At 32.5% G+C, this 25,575-nt stretch overlaps 4 protein-coding genes across 4 annotated transcripts; 1 reads left to right on the top strand and 3 right to left on the bottom strand.

Moving 5' to 3' along the window:
- Window positions 1–143: 143 nt before the first annotated feature.
- botv (exostosin like glycosyltransferase 3) lies at window positions 144–7,558 on the bottom strand. Its single transcript, XM_085192820.1, has 10 exons — window positions 7,256–7,558; window positions 6,353–6,478; window positions 5,756–6,267; window positions 5,363–5,668; window positions 4,288–5,299; window positions 3,802–4,004; window positions 3,190–3,291; window positions 2,875–3,049; window positions 2,486–2,590; window positions 144–2,192 (listed from the first exon to the last, which is right to left on the bottom strand). Exons 1-10 carry the CDS (start codon window positions 7,385–7,387, stop codon window positions 2,088–2,090), a joined length of 2,778 nt encoding a protein of 925 aa, XP_085048946.1. The 5' UTR covers window positions 7,388–7,558; the 3' UTR covers window positions 144–2,087.
- Window positions 7,559–8,423: 865 nt separating this feature from the next.
- On the bottom strand, window positions 8,424–11,774 carry LOC146534547 (uncharacterized). The gene is made up of 3 exons (XM_085193237.1): window positions 11,579–11,774; window positions 11,319–11,434; window positions 8,424–11,225 (listed from the first exon to the last, which is right to left on the bottom strand). Exons 2-3 carry the CDS (start codon window positions 11,425–11,427, stop codon window positions 8,620–8,622), a joined length of 2,715 nt encoding a protein of 904 aa, XP_085049363.1. The 5' UTR covers window positions 11,428–11,434; window positions 11,579–11,774; the 3' UTR covers window positions 8,424–8,619.
- Window positions 11,775–12,034: 260 nt separating this feature from the next.
- LOC146534546 (uncharacterized) lies at window positions 12,035–22,652 on the top strand. The gene is made up of 9 exons (XM_085192813.1): window positions 12,035–12,446; window positions 13,167–13,313; window positions 13,606–13,701; window positions 15,740–15,856; window positions 16,438–16,513; window positions 16,627–16,690; window positions 16,774–16,881; window positions 16,990–17,051; window positions 17,142–22,652. The coding sequence occupies exons 1-9, from the start codon at window positions 12,166–12,168 to the stop codon at window positions 19,977–19,979; spliced, it is 3,789 nt and encodes a 1,262-aa protein (XP_085048939.1). The 5' UTR covers window positions 12,035–12,165; the 3' UTR covers window positions 19,980–22,652.
- On the bottom strand, window positions 22,645–25,314 carry LOC146534545 (decapping and exoribonuclease protein Rai1-like). The gene is made up of 4 exons (XM_085192818.1): window positions 24,584–25,314; window positions 23,968–24,232; window positions 23,234–23,372; window positions 22,645–23,134 (listed from the first exon to the last, which is right to left on the bottom strand). Exons 1-4 carry the CDS (start codon window positions 25,071–25,073, stop codon window positions 22,871–22,873), a joined length of 1,158 nt encoding a protein of 385 aa, XP_085048944.1. The 5' UTR covers window positions 25,074–25,314; the 3' UTR covers window positions 22,645–22,870.
- Window positions 25,315–25,575: the final 261 nt, after the last annotated feature.

Here is a 25,575-nt window from a genome sequence, read left to right as displayed (position 1 = left end):
TAGTTAATATTAATTGTATTCTGTTTCATTTTATAGAATATTAACATCCTGCACACACGTGTTTCCTTCTCATAGATATAGTAAATTTCTCAAATAACTATGACTCAAAGACTACAGGACTTAGAAAAATAAAATAATATAGGTATATTTCAAAATTTATATTGGAAGAAGGCAGTACAAAAAAAGTCAAGACAAATGTACATTTAAAGAAAATCATATCTAATCTCTTTGGAACTTTCATATAACAGTTTACAATTTTCACAATACTGTTGCTGACGTAACATATCTATTAGCGACCAATACAAATAAACACTGTTTTTTACTAAAAGCACTAAACAATTATTACTCAAGTATTTAATTTATGTACCAACATTAAAAACAGAGCATCCTAAGCTCGTTTCATAACAGCTTGCATCGAGAACGTAAACTAATGACTTTATAATTAATCTAAACAAATTAATCGGTACCAAGAAATAAAGATACACTAAGAAAACAACGTAACAACGGTTTTCCTCCATAAATTACGTCCAATTTTGTCCAATAATGGCATTATAAATGCATTTACGTCATGTGAAAACTATGAAGATGAAAAAAACATGCGTTATTGTGTCGATACATGAACCATTGTTTATATGCAATACATACTTACATAACACTACGTACTATCATACTATAAGGTGATTAATTTTAAAAAGTTAGTCAGTCTTAGAAATTCACTAGACCATTTGTTGTGTATTATAAAGTACACTATTTCAATATTATATTTTATTATAATTTAAAAAATTTGTTGTGGTTAACCGACCAATTTCCAGAGTAGAGAGTGGTCGAAGGTAAAAATAAAAGTTCTTGCAATCAATCGTAATTAACATTAATAACGTTTAATCGGTACAAATGTTAATTTCTGTCAATTCAATAACAGTTATTCACTAATTACATAGCGTCACTGAACGTCACTGTACGCTTATAACTAAATTGATAAAGAACTGTTGATTTTTTTTCTTACTTAAGACTTATATTAAAATTATATACAATCATTTCAAAACATTAAATAATTATTCAGCACCAATAAAAAAAACAAATAAAATCTGTTCTATGATATTCAAAGAAACGCTGTACTTAATGTTTATATCTTATAATAATACTATCAAAATATAGATATTGTTAAGTCTAGGAAGGTATTATCAAATATTATTAAAAAAAAAAAATTATTGATGAATAATTATTTCATTAATCGGACTAGACCAAGTAATATTCTTGTCAAACAAATATTTCAATATTATTTTTATATAGTGTGCGTATTCATTTAATAGTAGTATTATAAAAAACACAAAAAATAAAAAAAATGCTCTTAGCGACCTCATACGGTTCTTTTCGTCATTCCTATACATCCCTTTGTTCTGTATATTTTGTTAATTTTCGTTACCTTCAATTAAAAAAAAAGTAACATTACTTACAATAGCACACCTGCAACCAAAACAATTAGTTGAATTTATACTTATTTAGAATATAATGCACGTTTACAAACCATCATTTGAACAAAACAAAAATTATACAATTATATAAAAAGTATGTTTTTTTTAATTTACTTTTATATTGATTGCTTTTACGCTAACACGGTATTACATATTTTAAACCAAATAATACATAAAGAATAATACACTTTTTTATAAAATTCTTTGCCCGATTAAGAGAATCACTGCTATATATTTTTTACCAATATCGATATTACATAAATCTATGTATATAACTACATAATATATAACTAATTGCTTAACAAACACTCAGTACTCAGTAAAAATTTAAAAAACATGAAACTTAGCAAAAAGGTTAGACATGCAAAAATTACATCACACGAATTTCACGATTTTACTATTTCAAAAATTATTAATTTAAAATAGCGATTCCGAAATTATTTTTATAGTACACACAAATGTCGTGTTTTAAATACATATTTTAACACATAACTTCGACTTTTCAGGGGAAGCAGGGGCCCTCCTCCTTTCCCCTAAAATATGACGTAATTTATGTACGACTCTTTATTATATATCGATATTCATATGACAGATTCATAAATAAATAATTGTTATTTATATAAATTTGAAGCATTTCTGCTTGTCGTGAGGTATCCTGGTCTTGAAAAGCACAGAATCCGCTCTATATTGAGTCGATAACAGCGGCGTGTAACCCATTACCTGGTAATAATAAAATTTATAATAAAAATAAGGAAATAGGGAAACGCGACCAAAAGAATGATATTTTCCAAGCAAAGTAGTTTGCGTTTTATATCATTAACTTAAATAATAACTAATTTATTAAATAGATTTACAACAGTTGGAAATCTTTGATTAAAATGTTTAATTAAACATTATTTCTTTAACTTTTATTATAACAAAACAAAATATATTTCAATCACGTATGTGTAAGTGATTATTTGATAATTAAATTTATTGGTTAATGTTACACTGAAAGTATGTAAGTACATTACCTGAGAGAAAAACTGTATACATTTGTGTCGTTCGTGGAAGTGTGTTTCGTCAGCAGAAAGCGTAACGGGACAGCCGGGACAACGGAACGTCCAACGAGATGTCACCTGAGCACAAAAAAATTGTTAATAACATTTTTCTGTTTATTTTTATTTATTTGTTACTTTATTTCTTTAGCTTCACGGTGTATCCTACATATAGCAAGAAAGGCAAAAGGGACACTAGGTTCGTAATTTTACGCCGTTCTCAACTTCGAGATCAATCTTGAGACGCATGAAAAAGGCACCTCAAATTGATTTCAGAGCAGGTTTATAAATAAAGGCCCTACTGCAAAGACACTCCGTTCTCCACTTTCCGCACAATTTTCGATACAATAACAACCCATAAGAACCTTAACAGGTGGTTTCCTCGTGATATGAGAGACAAGGAAGTTCATAGCAATGTCTTCACAGTTCATGAATTCGTCTACGTAGTCGCGTATGGCAGCCGGCAGTGCCCTCCAGTACGCCCACAGGTAGTAGCGGTGTATGAACGCAGCGCCGGTCAGCACCATGCTTAGTTCACAACTGGAAAAAACATAATTAAACAATAAAAAAATAATAATAAAACTAAAGTTAGTTAGTAGTAAGTGTAGTTTCATATCCTATTTTTGATCTGAAGAAGTTTTAAAAAAATCATTTTTTACAATATGCAATAAAAAACCTACCTATAATTTGAATTGTATAAGAAACCATTGTTAAAGTTCAAATCCCACGCGTGATATCTGCCAGGGAAGCCAACTATGCGGTCACGATGCTCGCGCCATACTCTGTAAAGTAAAAAAATCTTGCTTTATAAACAAAGGAAATAAAACACAGCTTAGATTGTAATTATGGCAACCATTATTATATTTATAAGTGTAAGTAACTGAAATGAGCTCTCGACAAAGATTTTCTTTTTAATTATTTTTGAGAAGTTCAGTCACTAACACTGACTCTTGTAACACAATGTTGTCCCATAATAAAAAAAAACAGAAGTATGGTGAAGTAGAGAACGATAATACTTTATCGTTTAGATTTTTTCCGTATTACCTAATTAAAAGATAACACTATTGTTTATTTAAATGCATTGAATAAGCGTATTAACAAATTAGTGTCAAGCTCAAGATATTCCGTTTCCCATGGAAGGATGTTTTATCATTATCTCAAATGTGAATCTAACCTGACGACCAACACATCTTTTAATAACTTATCTTTATAAACTAACCAGCCAACTATAAATTTTATAATTAATTCATTCAGTCTGAATAATTCATGTAAAAAATGAAAAAACAACAAACCTAAAAGCAAACACAATCTCATCGTGTCGCAAGTGCGCGTCATCGTCCACGCAGAGCACGGCCTCGGTGTCTATGACGTCATAGGGCAGGAAGCGGTTGTTGAGGGAGTTGCGCGCGGCGCGCACTACGGCGACGGGCGCGCCCGCTTCGGGCCACGCTGTCGCCGCCGTCGGGGGCGAAACACCGTTCCATACCACTACTACCTATACCGGAGTATATTGTATTAGAAAATACCGAATAATTTAAAGTATTTTCTAATTGTATAGGCAAGTATATCCAGTTATTGCTAGAAAAATATTGTATTGCCATCCAATCTAGGCGCAAATTTTCTAGTGGTCCTGGTCGTTCTATCAAGGAAGTCTTGCTGTGAATATATTTGTTACTTATAAATAAATAAAAAATAGCATATAAAATTACTGCAGTTGCTATATTATTGTTTGATACAAATAAAAACAAACAAAAAAGAAATTTACAAACTATTATTACCTTATTCAAATAAGGAAGTCCGCGCAGCCTCGCTAAGGCCGCAGCTAAAACAGCTTCTCTCTCGTACGTCAGTATAACTATTGTAAACTGTTCTCTGGGACGGTCGCCGCCCAGAGCTTCGCTAAACTCCTTTCCTGCACCACCAGCACCGGCTCCAATAGGCCTGAACCCTGCTGCGGAACCCATGAACCTGGCCTCGGATGTCACTGGGGGGTCCCACGGCAGTTGTGGATATAGAGCAAATGGCTCCCCCCAATCATTCCACATTTCATATCCATGTAATAAAGCCAAAGAGTAATTTCTTCGAAATCCGGGACTAGGATAAGGTGCTTCTAGAGGTCCAAGCGTCTCCTCGGGTTCTGTATCTACAGCTGGTGGTTCCAATTTGGGTGGATAATAGGATTCATTAAATGCTGGCGACCCAATAGATGCAGGCGCAGGTCGAGCCGGAATATTTAAACGCATTCTTATAGTCGCTAGCAACGAATCTATACTGGACTGTACTGAACTTAAATAGCGTTCCCAAAGTACTCGGCCTTGTCTGCGAAAGACTAACAAGTCGGCGTCCGACAGAGCCCTCAATAGGAAATGTAGCTCCGTGACTCGGGCTTTTGGCAATAATAGAGCCGCCCTGCGCCAATCCAGTACTTCATCATATGGTAGCCTTATTCTGTCTCCACCTAATATGACCGGTATTGCTCCAGATCGCAATGCTTCGTACAATCTCGCTTGTAATAACGCTGTCGTTGCATAATTATTATCCGCCGGTGCTAGTATTAAACCAAACGTAGAATCACGTAAAGTGGCACGTCGCGAACGATCTGTTCCACATAGCGCCCAATCGCCGATCGGTAGTACCGCACGTCTTTCTATCGGTGGATCGCATTCGAATTGTAGAAAAAACACATCCGAAGAAGGAGCGGAATTTGCAGTTTTCTGCAGTGATTCTATAAGAAACTTGTCATTGTCAATGTTTCGCCCAAACGGTGTCGGCGTTTGAGACCCCTGAAAGCTAAATATTGCTTATCAATGCAAACAAAATAAATATTACCAAGACATTTATGCGGCTACTAACCTTAGTATGTATTTACGGCGTGCAGGTGCCATAGGAGCACAATCTGCCCAAACGTCTCCTCCAGGCGGTCCCAGCGCCGGTGGAGTTATAATATCAAAACCGGGTCTAAACTTTTGCAATGTAAAAGTTGATTGTGCGATCATAGCTCGTCCCGTTGACGCGGAGTGGAAAGCATCACCGGACCCTACAGATAGTTCACGACGAGCTAAGTTCAATAAAACATGATTTCGACCATCACCACCCCAGTATGGCAATGATTTTATAGTGGTCTCATTCAATAATAGCTTATATACATCTGCCGTTGAACTGAAAAATAAATATAATATATACTAAAACAGATTTATCTTAGCAGACAATTTTTCATAAGGCAGAGATGGTGTTCAAATAACTTACGATGGGTTCTTGTCTAGTGGAAACCCTTCACCCACTAATACCAGGAACACACACGCTTCGCTAGGATTGTGCGTAAGATGCGAATTATAACCCAATGTCTGGCGCAAAGTGGTTTTGAGAAATCCATCGATCTCTGCACCTGCGAGAGGGGCGTAGACGTCGGGATCATACAAGTATATAGGGAAACCAGACGTAAGGGAGCATCTTGAGTGATCAAAGCATGAATACATGCGACAGTGGATTTCAGAATTTCTATCAATAGGCGGTAGGACTGAAGGAGGTTGAGATGGAAGTATTTGTGCAGGGGGTGCTAGTTCTGGTGAATCTCGTCGTATAGCCTCCAACTGAGCCAGCCTGGCCTGGTCAGCTGATACTCGCAATCTTTGTAGCTCAGCAGTAGCTCGAGCATACTCTGCTTTCACATTATCTGCTTTGGCACTAGCAGCTGCAGCTTCTCGTTGTAGCTTTCCCCGTCTCTCTTCTAACTCTCTCAACTCAGTAGATACAGAAGCCTAGTTAATACAAATTGAAGACAGTTATATGGAAAAATATTTATAAAATCTGTAATGCCATGTTTTAGAATTAATATTTTAATACCTTTATTCGTAACATTTCTTCAATTCTAACTTTAAGGTCGCCTACATTCATTGTCGACAAATCTCCGAGAGCCTCTAAGGTGTGCCGCATGCTGTTAGAACCCAATGCCATTGAAGATGATTCATACTGCAAAATAATATATTGTAATTACCTCTTATTGGAAATAAGTGGTTAAAGGTGATATATTGTAATAAATATATTTTGAGGCCAGGTGTGGTGCAGGGGGCACTAAAAACAAGGCAGATTGTGGGTTTGATTCTCATTTGTGGTGAAATTAAATATTTGCACTTACTAGCTCTGGTAAAGAGGCAATGCATGGCATTGAATTTTACACACTTTTGAGAGAATTGTTAGCCCTCCCGGGGTACAGCTGGGTTAGTATGAAAAATCTTCCTCCTTTTTACAAATGATACAAAAGATTTTTGTGTGTATAAATTATAGAAATGTATATTTTTATATACACTTATTTTAGAAATTATTCATGCTTATAACATATGAGAATCATTTATTTATATCTTTAACTATTAAAATATTTTATTGGTGAATGGTTTTCAATTATTTATAAATTAAACTAATAAATAAATCACAAATATTTTACAATATATATGATTAGAGACACATAAATGTAGCAACAAAGCATAATCATTTTAATTTAATACATAAGCTAAAAAGAGAAAATGAAATAGCTGAATAACAATTAAGTATACAACACGATTTTCATGAAAAATCAGTATACGACTTTATCAACTAGAATCTAAACATTGTATCAGACTAAAATAAATATTTTTTAGTCAAGTGATATTTTTATTTTAATGGTAGCACAAAAAGTGAGAGCTTAAAATTAACAACCTAAATAAAACAGAAAAATAATACCCAAAGATATTTAACAAATATGTATCATACCTTTGACAAATAATAATGAGTGACGAGCGGTACCACAAATAATATTATGGAGACCATAAGAATTACTCGAGAGAGTTTCAAGTGGCCAATCCATTGGCAAATTCGCTCGTGTAGAAACATTGTTATCGTCATTAATTTTAGTACGCTTCACTAAAAATTATTCATTGTTTTAAATTTTCGTTAATTTAGGAAACGAATAGTAATAGTTTATAAGACATTATTATTTCTATTTCATTTAACACTAGCACTAATATAGCACTACGTTTTGAATCTCTTGTTGACATTTGACTTGATGATTTGACAAATAACCATGATAAAAATGACAATTGCCCTTAAAAAAATAAAAGCTGAGTGTATCTAATTTTCTTTTTCTTTGGTGTAGGAAGCAATTGTATTTTTTTACGGTACGGTAATCTGTCCAATAAATATTTTTATATAAAGCACGCACCTTATTATTAGATATACTATAAAAAAATTCTTCACCTTTCATAATTTTCAATAATGTTGCTAGTTTTTTATTTATTTTTAATTTTGAAATAGACAACGTTGAAACTCTATCCCTTTTAATTCTATCAGTAAAGACTTGTTATAGAAGTACATAGTATATAACAGAACTTACATTTCTAACTTACGTTTTAGCGTACAAAATTAAGTAGTTCACTAAAGAACTAGCTTAATTTATAATCAATTTTTACTCGGTAGAAATATGTATAGGTCATTAGCATGTTATTAAACTCTTCGGCGGAGAAGTCAGCCTGGCACCCTTATGATGAATCCATAACCATGAATAGCAAGAAATCTTGAACATAATGTAACAACAAATAAGATTGGTATAGCGCGTGGGCTGTAAACGTGACGGTTATGGGTTCGGTTCCCACTCGGGGAATAAATAATTTACTATAAACACCCAAATGCTGCGTCGAATTCTGCTTCTGCCACTGCAGGCAATGTCTCGGAAATGCTGGTCTCGAGAGTGGGGAACGTTTTACTAGGTCCCATCTGTCTACTCTGCTATACACAATGTGAAGCTAAAAAAAACAATTTTATCACATTCCTATCTTCCGTAGTTTAGACTGTAAAACGTTAAATTTACTTAAGCATTTATTTTTATTGTTTTTTTAATAAATTAAATTTAGATGAAGTTGGTATAAGAAATGAAAGAAATAACTCACTATCTACTTATTTTTATTTATTGTTTATTTTTTATATTTGATAATATTATACTAAGTAACTACTAATAATACTTATAGGTATAATATAATTAATTAATCATTAGACGAAAAACATTATTTTATTTATGGCTAATACTCAAGCAATACTTACTTAAGTATACGTCAGTAAAAAAACTGCAATAAGTTAATTACTTATATTTTAATAATTTCATATTTAAATATCCCATTTTTACCTTTGTGATGTTTTATCAAATGTTTAAATAAAATATCGTGACTAAACATCAGGCCGCACTTGAGGCAATTTTGCTTACTTTGTTTCAATTTTATTTTACCGCAACAGCCTCTAGAATGTTCCTTTATAGTAACTTTATTTAAAAAATGAAGACCACATGAGCATTTATATATTTTTACAGTGTCTAATGATGAAGTATTAAATAATTCGCTACCATTGTTATCATCATTACTTATTCCATTTATTCCAAAGACCTTAACCATTATAGTATCTTTAGTAAAATAGGGATCGTTGTCATGCAGTTTGAGATGCCCTTTAAGTTTTCCTTCTTCAAATATTAAGGCACATTTAGGACATTCTAATTTAGCTGCACTTATTAAGCAATAATGTCCAACAACGCTTCGACGATATCTTACGCAAACTTCGCATTTTGCACACTTATAAAATGTATAATCACTTATCATTCCGCTAAATGTAGGTACAATCTCAACTCTTTCATTATTTATTTTATGTGTACAGTTTCTAATTTTACCAAGTAATATAACATAAATAAAATTTGTATTAAATGAAGTTAAATGAACATGTTTTCTCATGTGCAAGTTATATTCAGCTTCTTGAATTAATAAACCACACTTATTACATTTTTTAAAATCACTCGTATAACACGAATGCTTTTCGTATGTATTATAATCTACAAGAACATGACAAAATCTACATTGATAAAAAATATAATATTTCTTCGTATTTGCTATTTGAATATTTATAGCTTCATGTTCTTGTTGGTTGAATATGACTATTCTATAAAAATTGCCGGCAATATTAGAATTCTTATGAATGCTCTCATGATTAAGCATTGATAATTTATTTACAAAACATAAGTTACAAGATTTACAAGAAAACTTTTTAACATTTGTACGACATTCTGTCTTGTGTTCGTAAATAGATGGAGCATCTATAATAATGTTACATTTACCACATTTATAAATAGTACAATGTTCAGGACCCTCTTGGATAATGTCTAATTTAATTCTGCATTCATCTCTATATATTGAATTCATAATATATTTATTAATTGAACTTTTTGATAAATTTCCAAACAAATGTTTTAACCAATCTTCATTTGTGGATCCAAAGTACAAGATGTCAAAACTGAATTGTTTAAACTGGTCCTTTGTTGAAGAAGCATGTAAATCATGATGATTCTTGTAAGTTGATGAGAGAAATTTCAAATGACATGAAACACATTCAGTGGAATCTAACCCTAAATCATTTAAATTGTTATGCAGCTGGCAGTGTTCAACAACTTCATCATATTCATACATTGATAAGTCACAATTTTTGCAAGTGTATATAGCTGAAATATGGATATAATTCAGCTCATTATCAGTAGGTTCACTCAAACTTTTACTCTCTTCTTTAACCAACTCTACATCTGTAGAATTTTCTAATTTCCTATTTACAGTTTCATTATTCTTAATTGTATTAACAGATAAATTATTTTTCATATCGTTTTTTAGAGTATAATTATGAAACGGTAAATGTAGTTTATGAGCTGACACTGAAAGTTTTATACCACAAATAGGACAATCTAAATTATCTTCTTTGTTACAAATGTGAGCAGTAATTTCAGATTTTTTAACAAAATATAATTCACAAGTATTACATTTTGGCAGGATTTGACATGGTTTTATTTTAGCTTTGGTTTTTAAATCATAAAATGAAAAATCTTGTAATTTTATAGCAGAACTTTTTAAATGAATTTCTTGATGTGTTTTTGTTGATTTTTTGGGTAGTGACAGTCCGCAATATTCACATGTATACTTAATAAAATTTTTACAAATAGATTGGATATGAATATCAACTGTACAATCTTGAGGTATATAACATTTACATGTATTACAAAAATAAAAGTTCCAATTATCATCACTTATAACAGTATCAGAATTTTCATTATTATCTGTCTTTAAATCAGTAGCTTTAAGATTAGAAATAAATGTTTGTTTTACTGTTTGAGGTTTTTTAGGTTTTTGTGATGTTTCACAACTAAATTGACTTTTTTTAGCATTAAGTATATCATATAAATGATCTATTAGAGATTTTTCAGTGGGAAATAACATATCACAATGAACACATGATCTACAAGAGCTTTCAAGAGATAATTTTGGTCTTTTATTATTAACACGTTCTTGTGTATTCTGGATGACATTTTTATATTTTATTTTTGAAGGTGTTATTTGATTATATTTGGAACTGTTCTTATTATTGTTTTTCAATTTACTTTTATCAATTTCTTTTATAGAAGACTTTTTTTCTGTATGAAATAGCACTTGATGATTATTAAACGAAAATATATCAGGAAAGAGTGTAAGGCAATGTGTGCAAAATCTTTGACTTTTCGTAAGGAAGATGTTTATATCGTCTAATACAACTGTAATATTATTTAAGTTCACCAATTCTTGTTTGTCTTCATAGCAGTTTAAGGATGCATTTGAATAACATGATAATCCTGGTTTCAATACAGCAGTTTTGTTAATATCCTCTTCACTAAAGTTTACACTAGTTTTATCTGGAACATATAATATTTTTTATTAAACAAATATTTTTTTGTATATACAAATTTTACATAAATGTATTTACATGAACATAGATACCCACTTACCTTCATTAAAATCTATTATCTCTTTTTTGAGTTGTGTGAGATCTGGAAAAATTTCTTTTAAAATTGGATTCTGTAGAATATCATGCTCTTCAATGTCTATATCAGTCATCTTTTAACTGTAATCAAATAAAATAATTATAATGTCAACTTAGCTGAGCAACCCTTAAGGACAAAAGAAAATTATTAGAAGAAATTTTATATTTATAAATCTAATAAGAATTAATAAAATTGGGAGTATTATGAAACAAAATCACACATACCGTTATTTAATATAATTTCGTATTATGTAAAGACAGAAAAATAATTGTAAATATATTTATAATTTTTTTTTTACTCAAAGTTTCTGTATGTTTATATATTTTTTATCAAATATTATTAGCTTAAATTAAATTTTAATAAATAGTGCGATATTCGCTTATATTGCAAGTGACAGATCTGAGGTCAAGGTCGTGTCATGAAAACAAATCACTTACAGCTTATCTACATTTGTGAATTTAACAAAAATAAAGCTCCCTTTGATTCTTAATTTATTTCTTTCATTTTTTTTTGCTTTTGTGTTGGGTAAAAAGTAGTTCGTTGATTAAAAATATTTTTTAGTATTTGTAATTTTTCAGGCATTGTCTAGAAAAAGAGCCGCCGCATCCTTTTTTAATATAGTTTTTTCAAACAAAACTTGTTAAAATTTAGTATTAGCAACACTTAAATGCCCCCCTTACTCTACCTCACCGCACAGCTGATCTAATGTCAATTGTCAAGAAAATGGAGTTTTGTTACGCATAATATATTATGTTAAAAAATTCCAATATGAAATCAAATAAAATAATTCTTATGAATAATTTAGCTTATAATGGATAGTACTACTCCATTTCAACCTTGGGCCGTGGATGATAATTCGAAAAATGTTAAAACTGAAAAAGAATTAGTGGATGACGCGAAACTTCATCGGGAAAATGTCAATCATCCAAAACATAGGCAAACTGCGTCTTACGATAAAGAAAGTGTGGTCGTACCTGCCGCTGCTCCTGGACCTTCAAGTGCTACGACAACCAGTTCAGTCGGCGGTAAAGTCTCCAAGATGGACTCTAATAAAATAGCTTCCATGCAGCAAATCGTCGAGAACACTCTCAGGTACTTAATACTCTACTACTTTATTTATTAGATGAAGTATATGAAATATCCATTACAACAGTACATACGAAATTATTTTTAATTTATAACAATAGGTTATTGATCTAACAATAATAAACAATATAAAAATTTACCATTTTATATTCAAATTGTAACATAATGAAGCTAATCTTTTTATCTTATGTATAGCACAATCAAGAAATGTTTATACATAAAAAAATATACATTTTAATAAAATAGTTTTATTAATATTAATAAATAATAACATTCCTAAAAAAATTATATTTTTCTATATCTTTTAATATATAAGATATTGAATCAATCTATCTAATATTGTTATGGATATTATTTATCATTGTTATTTTTTTAAATATCATTTACATTTTATTCAATGTACAGAATAGAAATTCAACCATAAAAATAATAAATACAGTTGAGATTAGATTACCTGGCTCTCAGTTATATGAATGTGCTATTATCCAGTCTACCAAACTTTACTCATTCTACATTTAACTCTTAATCATATGCCATTTGATTAAAAGTTAAACGTAAAAAACACTTATAAACATACTATCTACATTTGAATATACCAAAATTTTTATATGGAAATGCTAAAGCACAATATTTTTTTTGATCAAGTGAGGTCTCTATTGTATTTTCTTAAATATAATTAATATGATTTAAGGTACTTCACTATTCATAACATATATAATATTTCAGTCAGGAAGGTCGACAAAGAGTGTCACAGCTGTTGGAGGCAGTGGAGTCTCTAAGTGGAGCGGAGAGGCTTTTATTGTATCTCCGGCTGCCAACTGGTGTAGCTCCACATGATCCTCTAAAACAGCCAATCAATCCACTGGGTTCTAGGTAGTACTGTTATGTAATAATTATTTTTACTAGGCCCTCATGGTACAACATCTTACTGTAAACACAAAAGTTGTGGATTTCATTTTCACTCGATGAAATGAATTGTTTTATTTCCTTGCTTTGTTATAAAGACAAAGCAGAACACTGAGTTATCCCATTCAACATGCTATGTATCAAAAATTGATTCCTTTAATATATGCATGTTTTAGCTAATCCTACTAAATGTGGGATTACAATGTGAGGCCAAAAAAAAGCACACATTAAAATGTTTAATCCTGTAATTTTTTTTTAGAGCTGAATTGCAGCAAACTGTAACATGGATTCAGACACACTTAGAAGTGGACCCAGATGTCTCATTGCCCAAGCAGGATGTATATGATGAATATATGTAAGTACAAAATATTTAATTATATTATTTATAGAGGCCCATGTGGCTCAGGGACATGAGCATGTTGCTGAGAATGCAATGGTTGTGGGTTAGATTTCTGCTTGAGGAGAATGAAATATTGTTTTATTTTTTCATTTTGTGGCTCTGTTAACAAGGAAAAACATGCATTGAGTTCTGCCAACGGAAAATGGAGAATAATAGTATCTTAATGTAAGAAAGTTTCTGAACCACCAGGTTTTGCTTACCCTGCCTTATGTGGGGTTAAGTGTGAAGCTAAAAAATATTAATTATTTATATTGTTGTTCTATCTATAGATTATTTTTTATCTTCTGAGAGTTGTGGTTTAATTGTAACAATTAGCAATTACACAATATTAATCTTTTATCTTAGGTCATATATTGTGTTATTATTTCATTGAATAAATATTCATTGTGTAGTTACATAAGATGAATTATAAGAACACTTATAAATCATTTTTTTTTATTAAGATATTATTGAATTTTTAAAGACATTCTTATATTGTTATTGCAATATTTTTTGCTTAACAATTTTTGCTATTCATTAATAAGGTTAGTGTAAATCTACTTAAAATATACAAACATTGGAGAATGGATCATTCTCTTCTTATAATGTAATATTGTTCTTATAGAACTGCTAAAAGTTTTATCTTTGTTATGCAAGTCATGCCAGTATCGAATTTCGATTATTTGTTTCAATTATTAAACAATAATATATATATATATATCCACACCGATTTCGGCGATGGCGTCGTCTTGCATGTTTCACTTTATTTTACTTTATTTTTGGTCGGCTTTTATGTTACTCGCTAAGCCAAATTTCGTTTTGAAAATCCGCTTACAGGATGCACAGTACAGTTGGCCAGCATCGTTATATGTATAGGTGTAGGAGGGGTAACAATATAATATATAGAGAAAGTGAATCATTTTTGCTTATATTGTCACTTTCATTTGTTTTTTTTAATGAGTGTGATTGAATTATTTGTATGAAGCCGATAATTTGTAGTAATTTTATATTAGTTTTATGCAATCTCTTACCTCAATGTCAGCATATTGTTTTTATCTTCATTATCTATCTTATTAAGGGCTGAGTTATCAAAAACTTACCAAAATCAAATATGTGATATGGTTGCAATTTATGTGCTGACTTATGATTAGATTATGTTAATAGATGATATAATTTTTTTATTAAGTAGGCACTTAGGCAAAATAAAATGTTATTAATTTTTCATTTAAATGAGTTTATTGAAACTAATTCTTAGGATATTTTGGTGTCTAACCAAAATGGAATTAAAAACAGACATTCATATGTTTATAATTCAATTTATAAAATTAAAATTTTCCATTAGTTTTAAGTGATCAAATAATATTAATAGCAAATCAAATAATAGTGTTGGTAGAAGCTAGTGATTTGAAAAACCATAGGTAAATAATAGTAAATCTTATTATGTGTATTACATATATATTTTCTAATCATTTATAATTTCCCTGATAGATAAGTGACACGTAATAAAAATGGACATGTATTTTATAATATTATCATATTACAAGCGAAATATTTTAATCTGTAATAATATTTAATTATCGTTTCTTTTATAATATTTTTAATATTTATGAAAATTGCTGAATAGTCGGTGGTAGTATTTCGACACATAGATTTGAAATGGTCAATTTTTAAGTACAAAAAATGGGTATCATGAATTTATAAGAACTCCCAAAACACTCGCAATTACTAAACCACTTGTTATCTAAAAGTTAATCAAAACAATACTCTACTCATGTTAGGTACCTAAATAAATTATGGAAAGAGAGCAAATATGTTATTTTTAACACGTAATTGCGGCTTAAAATATCCTTAGTGAATAAATTTAATAATTTTTCATAAATAATAATCTCATTTAAATATACATTATCGTTACATAAGAAGTTTACATCGATTTTTTTTAATATAATGATAGTAATATATCCTAAATTATATAATTATATTAAAACGTTTTTTGTTATATTTTTTCATTTTTTAGAGCCCATTGTATGAGTAGCAACATGAAACCTCTGTCGACTGCGGATTTCGGAAAAGTTATGAAACAGGTGTATCCAAGTGTGCGGCCACGTCGATTGGGAACAAGAGGAAATTCCAGGTAACTTAAATTTACTATAGGTATTTTATTTTATATGTTATATATTTGTATATAATATTTATATATTTTAACGACAAATAAGGCAGTTATATACAGCTTAGGACTTTAAACGCGGTGGTTAGGGGTTTGATCTTCAGTCAAGAGTATGAATTATTTTCAATATCCAGCTCTAGTAAGTAAAAGCGCCGCGTTGAGTTACACATCAGCTCGGAATATCTGTAATGATTGGAAAGTGGGAGAGATACCTGAATAAAAATATATTTTTTAATTTTCAATTTATTTGTCGTATGGTTTAATTATATGCAAGAACTAGCGACCCATATGTGGCTTCGCCGGCATGATATACCTCACGTATATTTGTATGATTGTAAGTGTATATTTGTTATATGTAAGTATAGATATAGATATTGCTAATACACACAAACAAATAATAAAACTTACTAACTCATATTTCAGTATTTATACCTATGTACTATCTCATTTACAGTACAGTTAAAATATGAAAAAAAAGTTTATAATAAAAATAGTTTATTAGATTTAAAATGTGTGTAGCAGTTACATTTTTCATTATTGTTTTGTAGGTATTGCTACGCCGGCCTTCGTAAAAAGGTTAAACTAGAAGTGCCGCAGTTACCTGACTTAGGGGAAACATCTAAAGTAAGAGTTATATGTAAATTTTATTAATTATACATAATCGTTATTAATATACATGTTTGTTATTAAAAGTTTGTTAATAAATTAATATTTAATGTTTTCATTTAAAATTACAGGAGCTCAGCGTGATGCCAAAAGAAAGTGAAAGGATAACTTGTGAATGGGCTGAATCTAAATTCGGTAAGTTAAATTCGTGGTAATAATTTAAAGATTTAAGTTTAGTTAATTTTTTTAATTAATATAAAACTCAATTTATCTTTCAGGTATAAAATTTGCGAATATAACAGAGCTGTCTCGTCATTTGCTGTCAACAATGACGCGTGCGCCGCTCGGTCCCGCCAGCGCCTCGCCGCCTCTTATACCTACACATGGTATTTAAATACCTCAATTTTTACTATCAAAATGCGTAAATTGCATTAAATTTATTGCATAAAAATTATTGCATTAAATTTATTATACTAAACTATTAACTTTTTCAGTACCACCAGAAGAACCTCCAGGTCCACAACTGATGAAACAGCAATTAAAGCGGAAAATTGTTGTGAGTTTGAATACTTTTTTTTTATTTATTACATGCAGTAAAAAAAAGAACATTTACAGAAAATTTCTCACGCATACATGTTATTCATAGGGTGGTACACCGGGTACACCTGGACGTCCGAAGAAAAACAAAGGGCAGGAAGTCGCCGCCGAGTCCCCTCCCTCCACGTCGTACACCAGCCCGCACGTTGTTAAACACGAGAGCGAGCCACCGCCCGACGCCGCCTACGCCTACCAGCCGCCGCCGCCCTTCGCGTACGACGTGCGCCCGCCCTATCCTTACCGCGCGCACCCGCCCGCCCCGCCTCCCGCGCACCCGCCGCCCGACTACCGCCCTGATCTTTACGCCTTCGAGCCCGCCCACAACCTGCCCATCAACCTCAGCTCCGACGCATCGCTCGACCTGTCCACCGAGCGCACAGAGTGGCAGCGCCGCCGACCGCCCGACCCTCCTGCGCCTGCACCCGCCCCCGCTCGCCTGCCGCTGCCCGGCAAGAAGCTCATCCTGGAGACGTACCAGAGCGAGGCGCGTGCCGCCACCCCCACGCCCGAGTACCTGCCGAAGAAGATGCGCGCCGCAGAGATACTGGGCGGCAAGCTGGCGGCCGCGCGTGCCCCGCCTGCCCCCGAGCCGCCCTCCACGTCACGCGGCGCGGAGGCGTCCCGTCCCGAGGTTGCTTTTTTAGAGGATCCAAAAAACTTAACGAGCCGGTCCAAAAGCACCGCCGCGGCGCTGGCCCGGGAGGAACAGGAGGCGGCGAGCGGGACGCGGGCGGTGGCGCTTAGGGCCGCGCCCGACCCCTGCTGCATCGACGGCGTCATCTGTCACGAAGGGCACGCGGAGATCCTCAACCGCGAGCGCGTGTACAGCATCTGCAACATCGACAAGCATGACCTGGACGACTACCTCAACGAGGGCAACAGCCAGGAGCACGAGGAGGAGTTGTTGCAGTACTTCCAGCAGCGCGACGCCGACGCGACGCGGGACGTCGCCGCGGACGCCGTGCACGACGAACAAGTCGCTTTTTTAGAAACAAGCCAGGACCCGCACGACGAACACAGCCAAGGGAATAGCGATAAAATATCGCAGCTTCGTGCCCTGCTAGCGAAAAACTTGAAAAATCAAAGTGGGTCCACTACACAGAGTATTTTAATCGATCAAGAGACTGGAGCTACCGTTGAAAATAACCATGATCCACACATTGCTAAAACATCGATGTCAGAGGGTGCTTTCAAACCAGTCTCTAATGTATTGGAAGTAGTAAATGGCACGAGTATATGTAATGAAAAGGAAGATATAATTAATAAAAATTGTGATACCATAGTGAACGAAAGTGGAATTTCTGATACGTGTCCCACAGATAATAACCACAGTCAGATAATGACGTCGATCGGCACTCATCTCTATAACGGTAATTCCCACAATGAGCCTCAAAGTCCTACGACAAGGACGCAGCAATACGATTTTGTACCCATTTCTGACGGATGCCAATCACCAGGAAACTTTAACTCCAAATCTCCACTGGGCTTCGGCCACCGAGGACATAGCCCCACCAAAACCAGTAAACCAGTTATTATGGGAGGGTCCTTACAAACATCACCTATATCTCATAGTACAGCTGCTAGCCCTTTTGTTAGTCCCAGAAACACACCAGTGCCGCGCTCCCGATTCTGCTCTCGACCTATACCAAAACATAACGGCAGAAAAAGGCGGAATCCCCTAACTCTAGGTGTAAACGACACATGCCCAAAACAGTTTGCAATACCTAATGACCAAAAATTTATGGCATCGAAAACACCTACAAGCGGGCCAAATATTAAATATTGTCAACCAATGTCTGCGCCGCCTTCGCCAAACATCCTCTCGCATTACAAAGTGACGATGCTTCAAAATAGTACAATCCAAAACGGAACTAGTAATGCTAGTTTAAATTTTGTACCAAACGCAATACGCGATAATATGAACGGTGAACTAGCGCATCCTCTATCTGCTGATCCATTATCGAGTGAAGTAAGCAGATTTTTCCAGGAGCCTATGATTAACTATAGAATAGGACACGACACGTCGTTTCGATCGCAATCCGTTCCACTTAAACAGGGTTCTATGAACATCAGTCTGTTGAGTTATAACACGACGCCGGTAGGCTCCGTGCCTCCGACGCCAGTACCCAATGAATTTTGCGATTTTGGCTCACTCGCTGAAACTTGCGATTTGTCCAAGGCCGGCCTCAATTCTGAAACCCTAGATAAAATATACGATGCCATCGACAGCAGCAACGATGTACTTAATACGGGGGCGTCTGCAAATATTTTGAATGGAGGTGATGCCTTGACCAATGGTTGTGACTCTTTGACCGATCCTTTAACAGATGAGCAGTTAAGCTCTCTCATTCCGAGCGGCAATGAGCTGCTCAGTAGGAGCGGCCAGTTTAACGAATCATTCCCCAACGATACCTGCACCAACGTCGAGGAGTTCCTAAAACGAACGAACAGATTAGATTTTGTCGATATGCCCGATTTGGCAAGCGAAAAGAATAAATATTATACTTCGCGCTCGGTCCCGAGTACCCCATTACCGTTTAAACGCACCGCCCCCAATTTACAAATAAATCCACGACGTTCTAGAGAGTTGTTTGCGACTGAAACATATTCTAATCATTCTAATGGCATATCATCCAAGTCGGTACCGTCTACGCCTCAGCTGGTCGAAGATAGAAGTGTGTTTAGTTATAGCAATAGAGATTACCTCATTAATGGAAATTCAGTGGATCTTTGTACTTCGAATCAAATCCGGTCGGTAGTGGAGAACGACCAGTTGACGTCACCCCTGGACATACTGCGCGAGGATATGCTTGATCCTCTCCCGCCAGCTGCTGACTTGCTCGCAGACCTGGACAAAATCGACGGAACCCCCTATGTTGACCTCTAGTCGACAACTCATTTTTCACTAATTAGAAATAAGATTAGAATCAATATTTTGTACAGTTAGATATCGAATATTCGATATCGCATAGAGTACAAGTGTATTATATGCCTTCAGTGAAGGTAAACATTATTACTTTCAAGTAGCTTAACATTAATCGCACACTCCCAAAAACATGAGTCAATACAATGCACCACAATATTGTGATAAGAAATGGTATAATAAATTTATAACTCCATTTTATTAGAAATAAGTAATAGCAAAAGAGTTTCTTGCGTTAAAACGTAAGCGATCAATTTTAGATGTTTCAACTGAAACAAAAAGGCCTATTAAGAGTGAAAATCATATAAACTCTTTTATTTACAAATGATATGTATATTTGATATTTGCTGTTTCAACGTGCAATGTCATTATATTTATTTATTTCTCGGGGCCAAATTTAGTATCCGACTTAATATTATAAATATGCTTTATGACAATACGTAAGCTCATTGTCACTTGAAAAAAAAAACATCGAAGTTTTTATATTTATCTGTACATAAAAGATGACAATCATCACTATTAAAAACAAAATGCTAGCTGATGAATTCCTTCAGAATGGTGAATTAGCTAGGTAGTTGTTAAGCAGACCAAACTGCGCGCCAAGCGTGCTACGTAATTTACTAATAATTGGTTTTTCTTAAGAAGAACATATATAAATAGTATATAGTTTATAAAATGAATTTATTATAAGCCAGCACAAAGATTTTAATATATTTTATTATTGCATAGGAGTTTTTCTCCTATATACTAAATTTACAAAGTCGCATCAAATGCGGTGTGAATTTTAAACATGCCCTATACGGCTGCAGTGAGCTTATTTGAGAAACCAAATTGAAAATTAATGTTGTTAGGAGGAGGTAGGCCGGATGATCACCACGCCGACCCCCCACCTTTCCATGAAGCACTTTGGCCGACCTCAGTTGTTTCCGGTCAAGATAGACCTTAAATCGTCGGTGTTTATTTCAATATAATTGTTAAATGTTCTGTTACAGCTTCTTACATAACTCTTAATTCTAAAGATGTTATTCACGTGGTCGATAGCATCGCACCGTCGAACTTAATATTAATTTCCTCATATTGTGCCTAATTATACGATTAATATACCGCAAGCTTACTAGTTCGATTGTTAAACGCTAGTACAAAATGACACACTGACTCGACAGGGATATACATTAAAGTAAGTGAAATCGAAGACTGTTTAAAGTTTATAAATATTTTGAAAGGAAACTTATTAATTTTCCAACGATATTGTCTCGAAGTATAGACAATGTGTGAATGATGTAACAGCAGTATATTCCAATTTGGTAAATGTCTACCAAAATAGTCTTGTACCTTATTACTCTAAGTGTACGCTGTCTCGTTTTGTGTGTTATCGTTATATATTAAGAGTTAAGTATCAAAGAGATATTTGTTTAGGTCGTCGAAGAACCCGATATGATTATTATAACAAAAGCTAAATTTGTACCTTTTGCCTAGATCTATTCGGTGTCTTCGATAAGATCTCTCAAGAGATTTTGTACATAATTTTATATTATTTATAGTTTTTAAGAAAAATATTATCTTGATTGTAACATCCATCATATGTCTAATTTTGTCTCCGAGTTTTTGTATAAGTGATGAGCAACTAAAAACAAAAATAAAGCATTGGTGTCTTTGTAAAAAATATTAAACCAATTTGTTTAGTATAAAATTGGTGTTATATATGTCTAATACTGTTTTGTGGGACAACCAGGCTTCTATTATAAAAGAGAAAAATATATATTTATAATTTACACTATCAAATTATTTTAAATATACTAGAATGTCATTCCTTCTTAATAAGCAATTTAAAGTCACGTTGTTGATACTTTCATAAAAATTTTATTCAAAAAGTAGAAATTGTTAATTTTTAATGTAGTCAATGTCATTCATGTTTTTATATGTGAGATATATTTCGACGTACGACGTTACGTTATATAAGTTTTGTAAATTAAAAAAATATATGTTTTTAATATATTCAAAATAATTCATACTAACAATTTAGACGATAGTAGAATGCAAAACACTCATTATAACAAAATTATTTAAAAAAAATAACGAATGAAATTTTAAGCATGTTCCATACGAGAATATATAAGTTTTGATTTATGTTATGGTTAATAATAAAAACCAATAATTTTTAACCCATTAACTGGTCTACCAGGGTTGTACATTCAAGTAAAACATATATAATACGACGTAAAACTTGTTTTACGTTAGCCAGGAGCTTTTATTTTGTTTTATGAACATATTTTTGGTTAAAATTGATTTGATATCTTAATTGTCCATATATAGAAATATTTTTTTTATACTATAATATTAACAACCAGGACACAATAATCAGTCTTATGATGGGGACTTGTTACTCTGTATTGTTATGTACATATAACATTATTTTTCTATTAGTGTAAAACATGACATTGTTTATTTTTTTTTACTATTATGTTGTTCTGTTAATATTATTGTTTTTATTTCTTAATATTTTTAAATTGTACGATATAATAATAAGGTTTTAAATGTATATTTTAAGTAAAAAAATCCATGTTGTTGATTAGTCTTATGGATGTTGATTTACACCACTTGCAATGCAGTGATAATAAATGATATGATATAAAATTATTTATTTTTTATTTTTGTCAATCAAAAATAGTTAGTATATTAAATACATACTTATTTACATTGTTTTAAGTGTGCTTAGGCTAGATGTTTTGCTTATTTATTCTATATATTTATAATAGTCTTATTGAGATTGTACTCAACCAGTATCCAGTAAAAGGTAATTTATAGGTGCAAACATATTCAAGAAAACATAATATACTTTAGTTAATTCCAATTTGTCACGTCTGAAATTCATCTTCTTTTCCAAAGCTTCGAAGAAACCAATCCTGCAGTATAGGATCTTCTTCATGACAATAGCTATCGGATACCTCAATGACTGATCCTGGTTGCCATTCAAAAAGCAAGCTTATAAGCGGCAATTTGTTTATATTATTAAGAGCTCCAGTGCCGTATTTTGTTCTTATTTTTCTTTCGAAGCTTCTTTTTACAAAAGTAAAAAATGTTTCCAAAAAGTTGAAACATACAGATGGATCCCAAAATTTCTGCAAAATAATTCAAGAATTATTGTTTTTTTCGATTTCTATTTACAATTTGTCCTTAATACTTCATTACTATCAAAATTTAAAATTATCAAATCATACCTTCGACATTTTTGGCAAATCACTGACACTATATAACTTTAATTCTTCGACTAAACCTAAATCGTTCCTGAATCCACATAAAATTGTATCTATACCGACAAGAAATGACTGACACCACCATTTTTTTGTTTTAAATCTCCTAAAAAAAATATATATATATAAAAAAATTGTAACATAAAAGTTCTACGAAATTAACGCCATATTAGAAAAATAAGTATAGTAAATAATAATAATATTTTGACTTTCTTCCTTTACTCTGTGTCCCACAAGTAGGTAGGCAGACATTCCTACTTTACGCCCAATTATCGAAACACTGTGCGTTGAGGAGCTCAACGCCGTGCTTTGATTTTTTGCCTATGACGAAATGGAAATAAATCCTCCGAGTTGTAATTGAACCTACTATCGTCACGTTTACATTCGTTCGTTATAACTACGACGTCGCTGTGCAACATTATATAAAACATGTTTTTAATTTTTTTATTACCAAGTAGGAAGAGCAGAGGAGAGGAAACTGAACGATTTTTAAGCCATTCTCCACTTTATATCTAATTTATAAAAATTATATATGATGTTCAAGCAAATTTATCTATACAAACTGTAAAATCAAAAATAATGCAATATCTCGAGTGCATTGCAGATATTTTTCAAATACACCTCAATGGCATCTTAGGCCAAAAGGCCTTATTATTACATAGTAAATGAATAATATATTTTTCAATTTATTTTACACCTACTTAAAGTTTCCTTCCTGTCTTAGTGAATCAAAATGCCTATTCGTTTTAAGCTCTATGAATTCATATGATGATAAATAATTAATTATATTTTGAATATCATTTAGTGAATTTGGTAATGGTTCTACATGCTGTTTATCACATCGAATGCCGTCCATTTCTGCTCCATATACAATTTTGTGGTTTTTTAGTTGAGTACTAAAAACCAATGAAAATTCTTCAGTCTCATCTACAGGTACATTTGGATTTGGATCCGATTTCGGACTATCTAGAAAATAGATTTAATATATGCATAAAAAAAATAGTAATATCGTTTTTGAAGGGTATAATTAATAATCTCAATTAAATATTATTTATTTGTGTAAAACATTATTATTATTGTTTTTAAAATTTCTTTTATTATTGAGGCCGACGTGGCGCATGGCGAAGGGTATGAGTGTAATGCGACGTTAAGTTCTGCCACTTAACAGACAATGCCTCCAGAATTTGTCAGAAAATTAGGAACAGAATGTCTTGACACTAGGTTCCCTCTGCCTACCCTGCTATGTGCGGAATACAGCGTGAAGCTGATTTTTATTTTATTTTTTCTATTATTTTTTAAATGGTACTCACCACTTACCAGATAACATGTACTGTTCAAATTTGAATCCCCATGATTGGAATTGCTTTTCTTTCTCTGTCATAGACATTTTATGTTTAAGTTTTTCTTCAGTATCTCTGGCACATAAGTAAATGTGGCCTTTGTATAATAAAGCAACTATTTTCCATGCATCTCTGTTTTCATATGGGGTACACGCGACACACGTCATTAGCCCTCGATAACAAAAAAATGTGGAATCCTCTAACTTACATGGCAGAGGAAAGTTTAATCTTATTTTCTGTTCAAGTAAGAATTTAAGAAGGTCTGTTAATTTGACATCTAAATCGAATGGTTTTCTTTTCGCTTTATCTAAATGAACATTTAAATCAAAATTGACATTATCTTCTCGAATATTGCAAGCATATTTAAGGTTATTGATGTTTATGTATCCTATAATGTTTGGTTTTTTAAAGTGTGGAAATGGTTTAGAATAGAAATGTGTATCAACGCGAAGTTCAGAATAAGACATTTTGTGTACAAATAGAATAAAAATAATTAATAACAATAAAATATGGGCATTGAAAAATAAATTAAACAATATCTTAAAATACAATGATTTTATAAGCTACTAGTTTAATTATTATTAGCAGTTTTAATTGTGGTAATAATAAGCATAAAAAAGTTTAAGAATTCTTTATTTTTTAACAGGATAAGTAAATTAAGTAAAGAAAATGAAAATAATAGTCAATAATTGTTTAGACAAGTAGCGTCAAAATTGAAAGTTCAAGTGTAATGTTGCAAGTCGCGATCCCAACAGTGCTGTACATACCGTTAAATATAAATATAAAAAGGAGACTTATAATAAAAGGGGTAAATACAAATTACGAGGTGAATAGACACAAGAACAGGATTTTACTCTCTCTCTCTCTCTCAAGTTCTCTAGTTTTACAATTTTATTTTTACTACACTCTTATTGATTATAGCGTATCGTAAAATAACATTTATTGTGCACAAATATATTTTTTAATTTT

Source organism: Heliconius melpomene, chromosome 11 (genome assembly GCF_056956725.1).
Source record: "Heliconius melpomene rosina isolate 202511_hmr_F chromosome 11, ASM5695672v1, whole genome shotgun sequence".
Classification (NCBI taxonomy): domain Eukaryota; kingdom Metazoa; phylum Arthropoda; class Insecta; order Lepidoptera; family Nymphalidae; genus Heliconius; species Heliconius melpomene.
The sequence above is the reverse complement of the archived record's forward strand: the minus strand, read 5'-3'. Positions and strand labels throughout refer to the sequence as shown.